A 12,437-nucleotide genomic window follows, 5' to 3' on the forward strand; every position below is an offset into this window, starting at 1 on the left:
TCAGGTGGAAAGCATTGATCCTTAGAGCATGTGCAGAGAAGGGTTGCAATAAGCGTCTGTTTTGATATTCCTAAACTGTATAATCTTCCATGTAACATTTATACAAAAATCTAAGAAACAGAGAAAACATGTTCATAACTTAATTATGCTTCACCTGCAGAAGCCATCTCCTTAATCTTAGTTTATATATTACATGACTAGAGTATCTCCTTACTTGGTAAATCATTTCTTGTTATCTTCTCATCTGAGTTTCATTAATGATGATAAGTACAATTTGTTCTACATTCGCTCTTAACACTATTAGCCAGCCTAGTCCTAGAGAGCCAATTACACTCCCTGGTGAGTGTTTGTCAGAACATACATTGACACCGTATGTGTATATGTAACCTTCACCTGAAGCTGAATCACTCTTGCTTCAGCAGGAGCTTTGTCACGTACAGCAAATTCTTGCTCACTTGTGTGCCGTGCTGTAACTCTGCTCGTTCAACTTGGCATCCCAGTTCTTTGCTTCTTCTCGGCCTCCAGACGTCATGGAAGCTTTCCCTCCTAGGATGGGTTTTCCTGCTGCATTAGAACTGCTGTTTTTCTGACCCTCCCTTTGGCTTCTCTGCTTAACTTGGCAATGAGTTTGTTGTTGTTGTTGAATGTTGTTGCTACTCTCTTTATTCAGTATATTTCTTCCAGAGAGGCTCCTCTTAGAGGAGTAATCTGAAGGACATATCTACTGTGGAAAATCATAGCTGAGGCAGGTGCTCTCCCAGTATGCATTATTTTTAATTTGCTGCTTCCAAAGGTCAGGCAGTAAAAGCTTCAAGAACTTCTGGAAGAAACAGTTTGCTCTTGTCTGCAAGCAGGGAGTTATTAGGAACCAGTGATAGTAGGAGTTGTTCTGAAGGCAGGTCTCTGCAATGCGCTGGCTCTGACACCTCAGAGGCATGATTCCTCTAAGCATTGATCTACCACATTATGTCTCTTTATTAATACTTGCAGCTGCTGGGGCTCTGTGAAGCTGAAGGACGAGCAAAAGAGACATTAGGCACCATCTGTGAGTCTTAGTTTTCCCATAGCATCAGATCAAGCATCTGTTCTTAAGCTTGAGTGAAGTGCAGGTATTACTGCATGTCTTCTGTCTTGCTCATAGTGCTGTCTGCATGTTGAGATTGCTTTGAGAAAGCTTGTGGACCTGAAAGTGAGCAAAATATGTACCTTCTCTAGCATCTACCATCAGTTCTAGCAGCCATATCTTCTGCGTGGGTATGAGGAAGTTCACAAATTCCCTGTCCTAAAAGAAGAAAGCTGGGGAAATATTTCAGCTCTCACTGTGCCAACACTACCTATCCAGCCAGTGCTCCATCGTTGGCGAAGTCTGGAAGTGAGAGCTCGTACCGTGGACACGAAGGTTGTGGGCTTCAGATTCTCAGCTCCAAATAGCAGAGCTTTATCAGAGCCAGATAAAGAGTATCGTACCCCTGGTACCACTGTATTTTCTATAGCTGCCTGTAGCAGACAGCGGTGCCTCCAGAGCTCAGGCTGCCTTCTGTGCTGTTGATGTCAGACAAGATCCTCCAGGAAGATTCCTTGTTTCCTGGTGTCTGTAACCGCAATATGTAATATCTGTTTCTCTTGATAGCTAATTATTCAGGATTCTGTCATGAGGCAGTTTCACCTTAGCCATTTCAGCACTCAAATCTCAGCTCACACATCATCATTTGCTTCCCTGTTGTTTCTGCGCCCGAGATCTGGAGAGCTGCCACCTGGCACTCCCCTCCGCTTTCAGTTAGCTGTATGCTTTGGCTGAAGCTTCCTAGTGTGACAGTGACTTTCAGAGAGTCATTTTTGGTCTTTCTTCATCTATGGCTTCAGAGATTCTCCTCCAGCTAATGGTATTTTGCAAGGAGCGCAATCTGTTTTTTGCTTCATGTGTTGGCCTGTTTTTCTTCAGGATGTGTTGTTTTTAGATGCATTCACAGGCAGCCTTCCTATTCTTCTTCCTGGAAGTCACCAGTAATTGTTCTTGAGACCTTGAAGAAGTGAGGGCTTGGGCTGTGTACCTGGCCCTTCTGTGGCCATGAGCAATGTGTAGAGACAGAACAGGTTGTAGATGTGCTTCTGTATTTTGCTGAAGCAAAAAAATGGCCTGGTCTCACATGCTTATTTGTATATGCATACACAGTGCGAATGCACATATAGATGAGTGTGTCTCAAAAAAGAGCATTGAAAATAAGGTACCTTTCTTTGTAAGCTGTCAAATAAATAGTTTTAAAATATATATTGGAAATGGAGAAGCAACAGAGAAGACTGAATGCAGCATGATTTTTGGTTTTGCAGAGTTGGCAATAACATAATACATGTTTTGAATTCTGATCTGGGTTGTGAAGAGGTAGAAGGGGAGTAAATACTAATCCACAGTAACAGTTTTGGAGTCATTTTCCATACTCTTTGTCACACTCAAATGCTTTGCAAAGTGAAGGAGAATATATGTTTCAATTTGCTGTGATGAGCTTAAAATAGTCTCGTAAACCAGGCTTGACTAACCAGCTTTTTTGTTTGCTGCCAACTGCTGGTATCCTAATACCGCCCTGACATCTTCCCTTTTTTCTAGTGCGGTTTCCTTCTCTCCCTTTTGTGAGCGTTCCACACCTCGTGTGCAACTTCTTCAGTAGGTGGGATTCACTGCCAGAAAAGAAGAGAGTAAAAATACTGAAGCTTTTTTAAGAGGGTATTTTTGATGAATAGTAGGCCAGCAACAGTGGGAGCAAATTATTTCTGATACATGAGCTTTAGGTGGTTCCCGCACAGGATCAGTGGAATTCTTCATTTCACAGTTAGTTGGGTGAATTGTTCTGATATTTCCACTCTCTTCTGAATCACTGAATCATGGCTGCTCTGGTGGGTTAAAATACTAGAATTTGTAGATCAGTAATCTTACAGGAAATTCCATGTTTTAATCTTTTTTATTTAAATGAGCATAAGTTGTTAGTTTGAAACGATGTTGTAAAGGAATTGTACATTCTTGGGAGCAGATGCCTCCTAGAGTAAGAGTATGTTGGAAATAAAATTTATACACATTTTAAATGACAGAAGTGAAATGCATGGGCAAATTTTCATATTTGGCACTCTGCAAAACAACATGATTTAATTTTATTCATATTTGTGCTTCTTACATGTATCTATCAAGAATAACTGGCATGTAATACATAGGTTTTGTCGGTGCGTAGATATCTCACCAGAGAGAGACTGGACAGTTTGTCTTTGGATTTGAGTCATTTGCTGATGAGACTCTGGAGCCTTACGTTCCCCTTCAGGCTCCGGAGGAATTCACGCTTTAGTGAGCGTAATCTCCTCTTCCCCGAGTCTTTTCTAGCAATCCTGTCTCTCGTCCAGAGTAGGCTGTGTTTATCGTAGTTTGATAGATTGGGTCATTTCTATATGTGAGGTGACAAGCACTTTGAGATGCTTTGATCTATAAAATATATCACATGCAACGTAAGATGATTTTCAGACTTCCGACCTTTCGAATAACTGATGATACGTGCTTCCGCTTCTGTTTGCCATTAAGCAGTCAGCTTGCACGTCTGCGGCTGGCAGATGTACAAGGCGTAGCTGAACAGTTTGGTTACTGTGACTGGAGGTACTGCAAAATGGCAAAAAATGAGATGGCTGAGGAAAAATAATGAATCTTTGAGAAGTGCTTTCATGTATGCTTCTGACCACAGTGAGCTGTTACTCATGTGGTTAGAAGCAGAAAGGTCAACTCGAGCTCTCCTAACAGAGGAGAATCTGTTTTCCTCGGAGGGTTGTTTGGCTGTTCCCATGATTGCAACTTGGAGAGAGTGCTGTTTAGGAAGATGTTGTCTCTATTGTCCGAGCAGCAGTCCTCTTGCGTTGTATCGTGGTTAATCAGATGTGTGTGCTCCCCAGCGCTCATCCCAGTTAGTGCTTGAGTAAGAGACTTTTCTAGAGAATCGGTGAACTCTTCATAAACTCTGTTTGCACTAGTGCACCCTGAGGTGTTTGCATTTCTTCTCTGTTTGAGGCAACGTGATTTGTCTGTAGCAGAATGCTGAAACTCTGCTCAGATGCAGTCAGCAGAAATCTCAGGGCCTTTTCTGTGCAAGTGGAGAGAGGGGTAATTCTGTTGCTGAACCTCACGGCTGCAATTTCTCCCACCGTTTGGTAGGTATGATAATTGTTGCTGGCTGCTTTGGTGGATAGTTTACTATATTGTGGTGTTCTACCCCAAAATGGTCATAGTTTGGTATCAAGTCAAGTGACCCCGCTATATTGTTCTTCACCTATTTTTTATGATACGTGAAATCTTTGGAAGTATATTAGAAGCTTTTTCATGCAAAGCGCATTTACCTGAAAATCACATTACATTGAACAAAAATCTCTGCTCACTTCTTCAGATTTATATGCAGAAGAAAAAATGAACCAACACTTACGAATTAGTATGGGGCTCATGACATTCAAAGAAACATTTTTTTTGCCATCATGATGCTGTAGCAAATCAGCCCTAGTTGTATGAGTATAACAGTTACATTGGGTGGGGCTGGAGATAGAGAGGTACAGTAATTTACAGACTCTCAGCAGTCAGCAGAATGGGTTTTAATTAAACCTGGCCCTGCCAAGGTAACCCAATCACAAAATGGGTTCTTCTGCTTGAAACATGCTGTGTTCAAGCCTGAAATTCTTCCTTTAGTGTACTCTTTCGCTAATGCTTGATATGTTCTGGGGTTGTAGAAAAATAAAGAATGATATGCCAGGTGTGCTCTCCAAAGAGCCTAACGTATAATTTTATTGTTAAGGAGGATTATATTCGTTTGGTTTGAGTAATGTTTATTGCCAGCTGCTGCTGGAGTTCTCAGAAAGACTGGATTTGCTTATATGCTTCTGGGTTAGGGTTGTTGCCTATTTGTGGTTTGTTTTTTTGATTTATACAGATGTGAGAAAGAATGCCCATCTAATGGTTATATGTGTCTGGACATAAAATACAAGCAAGCGTTTTAATTTGAAGATGAGCCTTGCACATTCTCGTTGCCCCCAAGTAGTTCCTTCTCTCCCTACTTCTGGCTCTCTAGTGCTTGGATAAAAAGATGAGCTCTGAATGAACCCTGAAGGTCACTGGATTCAGGCTGTTTCATTCCAGCGCGGGAGTGAATTCCACAGCTCTGGGGCCCTCGCAGCTAAATGCAAAGATGTTAGGTTTGGCGGAGACCTAACAAAAGATATTGTCCAGCCTCTGCATCCCACCAGGGGAAGGTGATAAGGATAAAAGTAAATGGACAAACAAAATTTGGCAAGTAATTCCCAAGATCTATGCGTGACACTAAATGTATCTTTTTATCTTTACTTTTCAGTGTTTTCTCAACAGTAAAAACTATTGCTCTAAAGAATGGCCTATGAGCTGAATAGCTCTGATTTTCTAACTGAGTTGTGTCAAAATTGCTTTCTGAGCAGAAGCAAATTGTTTATCTTCAACCCATGGCAGTGCGAGGAGGACAGAATCACCTAGCTAGCGGTTCCCACCGAGCTGCTTTTGATTACGATTCTGTAGTTAATTTTCATGCAATGCCCTGAAGATGTGAAGTGTGAAATATCATCACTAAGATGAAGTGCATCAGCTTAAGCACTCCTCTCCCGCTTTTGTTTTAATTTTCTGTCAAGTCTGTATATTGCGGAATTTTTAGTCTTTCCTGACATTTAAAATTCACACACTTGATATACTAAGCTATTATCTAATTACATTAAAACCTAAAATATTGTCTGTGTTGGAAGTGATGTTATGAATACATTGGCATCAGTGAACCAATTATGCTACCGTTTGATTTAGCTCTAAGTTAGCCCTAACTGAATTGAATTGAATGCGAATTCCCTACCCACTAAATACAGGCAGGCTGTTTTCCGCTAGGGGATGTTGCTTGATACAGTGTTTAAAACAAAGAGACTTTAATTCATAATTTCCAGTATTTTATTTCCAAGCTGTGAATCCAACATGTGATGACGTGACTTTGAACAAATGGGTTTATGTTTCTATGCCTCGGTTTGTATCCACTGGCAAAATGATAGTTCTTACCGCAGGGAGTACGTGAGAGGCAAGGCGGCTTGCAAAGCCCTCGGAGCTGCTTACCAGGAATGTGCAATAAAGGTTTGGGATTTTTTTGAAATCACCCCCAGCCCCTTCCTTTCCCTCCCGCTCCAATGCACGTAGAAAACTGTTGCTAGAGAGTGCTTGAAAAAACACCTCTTCTCCTTCTCCATTATGAGTAGAGGAACTTTTGTACACTTGCCAATCCAAAGATGTTATGTGTGTCATTAAAAATTATACTATCCACGCTTCACTGAGGCCTTGCTTGATTCCACCTACTGCAGTATAGACAAAGAGCGCTATACATTTATTTCTCTTTTATTATGGTAACGAAAGTGTACCCATACTTATCTTGACAGTATTTAACATTGCTTTCTTTGCTAATTATAGAATGCCTGACCCGGATTTCACCGTCAGAGATGTGAAGCTATTAGTGGGTAAGTTATTTTGAATGCACTGGATTAACTCTATACAGAACAGAATTGCTTTGAAATACTTGCCCAGTTGTGTTTGTAGACATTTGTGATAACTCTCAGAATCTGAGTGAAGGCACGGAGAAGCAATTTGTAAATTAAAAAGGCTGGGAGAACCCTAATTAGCAGTTGTGCTGACCAGACTGTGATCTCATGCTGGATAATTGGCCATTTGAAGTGGAGTGAATGCTTTTGCTCTTAACAGGTGTCCTACATACACTTTTGTGATCTTAGAAAGCGGCTGTTTTATTGATTGAGTTCCTGCGTTTTTTATCTCTTGTAGAGCATCTGTTTGTAAAGGTATGATTGGAGCCGTATCACCTTTTGCCTGTGCTCTCCTCACAGTTTTATCAGTGTCAGGCCAGGTCAGTGCTTTGAGGAAAGGTTGCCAAGAGAGACTGAACACAAAGCTTTGCAAACTGCCTTTAGTGATTTGATAGGAGGCACTTTGTCCTGAGCCAGTGTTGAATGAGTGCCTTCTCGTTGGTTTTAGAGGTGCTATCTTTTTGATAAGACATAAAACAGATAAATGGTGTCTGTAAATATCAAATATTTCATAGCAATGTTTGTAAAAGAAAAAATTCTAACTGTATGAAATAGCTATGTTTTGCATACTGAATACTTCTCTGAAATCTTCTTTTATTTAAGATGGATGTGTAATCTGTCATTTGTCTGAAATTGTTACTGAATAAGTGCTGGTGTACTTGGTTAGGTAGCAGCTGTGGAGCTAGTTTTGGTGGCTAGTTTTGTTAGCTGCAGTACTTCAGAGAGGTTTAGCTGCGTTCTTGATAGTTAGAATTTATTAGTATTATTTACCTGTATAGTGGCAAGAAGTAATCTTTTAAATTAGTCCAATTGCTGCATTCTGAAAGAAGAATTTTTGCAAAACTATTCTTGACTTTAATAATTTGTAGGAATTTCAAGTCTGAAAAAGATTTAGTTAAGCAAAATGAGGGGAAGGAACTTGTGTCTCAGTTCTGTTCAGTCAGGAGTTGTCTGTGAAGGGGGTTATCTCTGATAACCCCTCCTTCACAAACAAAGCTTGGTAATGTTGCTTAATTTATGATTATTTGTAAGTCCGGGGAAAAAAAAGCTCTTTGGTAGAAAACGTTAGAGAAGTGGTGTGGGAAGTGTTGTTTGGTAGCATTTTTGTTGGTCAATCTGTAGTTAAAATAGGAAATCATACGAGGGCATTTGGAAGTCCTTCTAAATTTTATGGATTTCCTAAATATTTGCATGTGCATGTTTGTAGATACTGAATCTGTCTTCTTTTTCTGTGGAGAAGCTAACGCATATGTCTTTTAATTATCAGGATGCTGGTTGCAATTTTCCGTGACTTTGTTCCGTAGCTGATAAACTGCCATTTCTGTTTCTGCAACTGCTGAAGTTGAGGATCTGACTTTGAGATGTTTTGGAACAGCTTAGTGTGTTGCATAACAACATTGTTTTTCCTGTATAACAGTCAAAGTGTGGGAGTTGCATTTCCTCAAGATTGATGTTCCTGGAAATATTAGGGGGTGGAGATTCTCATGTACATGGCCAGCAAAGCAGGAGGATATTTATAAATAAAATTAGATTTATAGAACAATGGAGTAGAAATAACAATCATAATTAACTTTGAGATTAACTTCAATGCAAAAAGTGAGCGGTTTCTCACAGCTGGTTCAGCAATCCATGTACATGCTCTAGGCCAGAGGTGGCACGTATTACATCTTTCTTTTTATTGTGTTTGGACAATATCCCTTTAGAATCATTGTACTGAACCTATAATTTGGTCATGAACACTGTCACCTGCTGTCTTTTTTTAAAAATACAATTGATGACTTCTGGCATCACAGGGTGGAAACTTTGATTAAAAACATACCTAAAATATTTGGGCAATTGACAGTAAGTTACATCTGAAAATTCGCCATTCTTATGGAATATAATTTCCATCACTGTGGAAATTGTGCATTATGTAACAGTCACATTCAGACTTTAAAGCATATGAGTGCAATTCCCATGTCTATGCCTAGTTTCTAAATGATGCAGTCATGAGCTCAGGAAACATATTGGCAAGCAAGTTTCGTATTGGATATCAGTGCTGATAGTTTTTCCTAATCTTTGCTTAATTATATATATTCTCTTGCATTTTAATGTTCAAAGAAAGCTGATGAAAACTCTGTTTTATTAATATCTCTTGTAATTGTCCCAGCATTTTTTTGGCAGACTTCTCAGATCTCACATGAACCTACAGGTAACTACATTTCTGAAATGCAGTGTTTTCAAAACATATTCTGTGTGTTATTGAAGTTGGAAGGGGAATGATGTTTTGCAAATGTGAAATGGAATGATCATAACTCTCCGCATTTGAATATGTGTGGGATTCACTAGGTAGAGAATATGGTTTGAAAAATGTTGTGTTCTGTGTAAAGTTGTTTTTTAAAGTGCCCATCATTATAGCATGCAGGTGCTATTTAAACCTATTATTTGTTCTTTTTTCTTCTTAGAATCAGGGGAAACACATTTGTTATAGAATGTTTTAAAGAGATGGTGTTGGCTTTTTCAAAGTATGTAAACTCCATACATTTTGGAGGAAGTTACTGAACCTTTGGTCTCAGATTATTCTGAAATCTTACTTTCTATTTATAACATGATTGTTAAATCGTCTTCAGACTAGGGCAGCTCTAAGTCACAAGGAAATAATGACATTTGGTTGCATATTATTATTTTTTTTAATTTCTCTTTGAAAATTCCAGCCTGTGGCAATAGTAAGGGGGAAAAACAGTTTATTGATCACCATTAGTGCTTACTTGGGCTTTGTTGATTATTTTCTTAAAGAACTAGTTTTTGACGATATTTTTCCAGCATTCCAAAGAGATGTTGCTATTGTTTGCTGGACTTCTTGTTTTCCAGGAAATTTTTTTTGTTTTTTTTGTTTTGTTTTTAAAAAGCAGACACCAGCTGTAATTTAGTCTAGTAATGTTTATGGTTTATTTAGGATCGCACATTAACATGCATGAATGTTCATCTGTGTGTAATAGATATGAATGAAGCACTCTTCCAGTGCAGTAGTTTTACTTTAAAGAACAAACACTTTAAACTGCACAGTTGGAATAATGGTTATAACTAGACATTTGACTCCCACCTCCATATGAAAGATATCCTGGATACTCTTTAAACCTGAAACAGTGGATTAATTTCAACAGTTGGAATTTGTCTGATCTCTGAAATGGCTACGAGCCAAGAATACAAATAGAGAAGGGGAGAGGAGTTATTGGCATTCTGAGGAACTTGAGACAGCTCTTGAAAGAGGAAAAATTCTGTTGAAATCTAATAACTATTAGGCTTTATAATGTCATTCTCTAAGGTGGATTTGAATATTGATTCTGAAAGGCAGAATGTCATTGTCGTCTCATCATAAACTGATTTAAAATTTGGCCAAGAGGGTCATTGGCCCTCTTGAGTCTCCTTTAAACATTCGTAGTAAAAGTTTAATGAGTGTTATTTCTGCAGGCTCTGCATTTTTCACTCTTGGCATGCCATACTAGTACCCTGTTGGTTTTAGGATATGTGTAGGAGCTATTTAAAACATAAGTGCACTGCAGTAGCTAGTAGGTATTGGGTCTTTTTTTTTATTCTGAAACTTCTTGTACGTTTGCAATTGTTGCCTTCAGATCTGCGTAGTATTTTGGTTTACTTGCTTTCGTACCTTTGAGGCTGTGTGCCTTTTTTTCCTGATGTGGGTTCTCCCTCTCGCTTGTTTTAAAGGCCACAGCTCTGAGCTCATGAGAAGTGCAGAGAACTTATCCCCGTTGTCCATTTCTTCTCCTCTGTGACCATAATGAGTCTCTCAGCCAGTGAACAGAGACTGTGTCTCAAGGATGCTCCCAGCTGGCGTTCCTGAGACACTCAGACTCTTTCCCTGGCTGCTAGTCAGGTAAATGTAAGTCACAAAGCTCTCTATTAATTCCCCACCAGTGTCTTTACAAAAAAGAAGGGCTCAGTTTAGCTGCAGAACTGATCACGGGGAGTATCAGGTTTGTAAGGTGGCAAGTGTTGGGCAGTGCAATAAGTATTACTAATTTTTCCTCAGAGTGTTTGATTCTGAAAGACTTACTGCTCGTGAAGTGCGAATGCCCAGACGAGGCAGCTATGCTGTATAATTGATGTTTTCCAGGCCTCTGTTGTGTCGGCTCTTCTGCGCTGATGCTTTTGGTCTCACAGCGTGGAGTGGAGTCATAGATGGACAGGAAAGGAAAAGCTTATGTTCCTAGATGTGTGTGCTTGAATCTCCAAACACACCTGCTTGAATGCTTCATGCTAATTACACTAAAGAACAAAAGAAGTATGGTTGCCAGGATTAACCTGAGACTGAGCATGCGGTGAGACGTAACTGCCTTGCTCAGCAAGCTGTTGGAAGCCAGGGCTTCTGGGGCAGCCCTTGGCCATCGCCAGCCTTTGCTGCTCCTGAATTCAAGGGCTGAATGCAAGCCCTGTGCTTTAGTCTTTGATGTCAGAAAGACAAAGCATTCTGTTTTCTGTTTTGATTGGTTTTTTGTATCATTCTTCATGTACATTATATAATCCGAAAAGTGGAGCACTGAGTAGTTTTGGAACCTATGAACCAAGTAAAAGAGAAAAAAGAGGAACCATGCATGAATGTGTGCATCAGTGTGAGCTCCCTTTCTCTTTCTTTGATGACTTCTTTTTAGTGGTTTCCATGGGTCAGCATTGATTGAGTTTAAAAGAGTTTCTGCTTTTCTCTGGTGTCTGCAGTGTCTCACCCTTTGACTTGTAATTGATGTCTGCCCTGCCTTTATCTCCCTGGGCTGTCGCAGTGCGGTCAGGAAATCTCTGGATAGGTGTTGAGTCCCTGCACAAGTGTGGTGTCATTTTCTGAGCAATAAAGGCTAGTCTGGATGTATTTGCTTTAATTTTTTAACTGACTCCTTTTCAGTGTGCATGCCACAGGCTTGCTGTTTATTACAGTTGGATCCCAGTTTTTACACACATATGGTGCCTAAATAAACCTAAGTGCTCCTGCTGAGTTCTGTAACGTAGGTCACCTCATCTCGCTACAGGCTGAGGAGGTCCAGGCTCAGACGTAGCTTTGCGTGCCACAGTGTGTATCTACACCCACAGAGCCAAGCTTGCGCAGATAGGCTAGTGGCGAAAGAAGCAGTTTCAAAACATGTTGAGGATTTTAAGAAAGAAAAGAGACTTTCAGTTATTGTGATCCCTGGGCTGAAGAGGTTAAAGTTGTGACCACGGCGGTCGCTTCTGTAGGAGCAGCAGCATTGTTGTATGGAATTCACCATGCACAGCCGGGCATTGTATCGGGGGAACAGTGCACGTACAGGACTTATACTATTCATGGGGTGGTCTAACAGCTGACATAACCTCACTGACTGATTTTGTTTTTTCTTTAACTCACTCACGAAGGGTTTATTAACGAGATTAAAAATAAGTATAGAAGCAGGGAAGAACATATCATCAATCACATTTTTCAATTAAAATCTGATGTTGCAGAACGGGCCTTAAGCGGGTCAAAAATGTTGGGTTCGCTTCATTTAGTTGCTGTGTTCTTTTCACTAACTGTGCTGAAAGGCTCTGTTGCTTCTGACTTGAATAAAGATCTAAGTGAAGTTGAAAGCAACAAAGCTTTTAAATGTGATAAAACTTGTGCATTGAGATACGGCATTAAAAAGTAGACAGGGCAAAGCTTTGAAAACTATTGCAAAGAACAATCTTCTCCTGGCCCTGGGAGATGATGGACAAGATGGGACCTAATAGATCATTTCAATATTTGATTTCTGTGATTCTGTCAAGTCTTTAAAGACCTGGCTGCAGCCTTTGATCTCCAAGACAAAGGGTGAAAGGAAAACCAAGCCTCT

At 39.9% G+C, this 12,437-nt stretch overlaps 1 protein-coding gene across 6 annotated transcripts in view; it reads left to right on the forward strand.

The window, feature by feature from the left end:
- The window catches only part of KDM2B (lysine demethylase 2B), a 118,794-nt gene that overhangs the window by 6,474 nt on the left and 99,883 nt on the right, over positions 1-12,437 (forward strand). For 5 of the 6 annotated variants that reach the window (XM_026114569.2, XM_026114570.2, XM_026114571.2 and 2 more), the window contains exon 4: positions 6,479-6,525. The exons of the other annotated variant lie outside the window; for it this stretch is intronic. In XM_026114569.2, the coding sequence (XP_025970354.1) occupies positions 6,479-6,525 (47 nt within the window). The remainder of the gene's footprint in view (positions 1-6,478; positions 6,526-12,437) is intronic. 6 annotated transcript variants of the gene reach the window in all.

This window comes from Dromaius novaehollandiae, chromosome 17 (assembly GCF_036370855.1).
Source record: "Dromaius novaehollandiae isolate bDroNov1 chromosome 17, bDroNov1.hap1, whole genome shotgun sequence".
NCBI lineage: Eukaryota > Metazoa > Chordata > Aves > Casuariiformes > Dromaiidae > Dromaius > Dromaius novaehollandiae.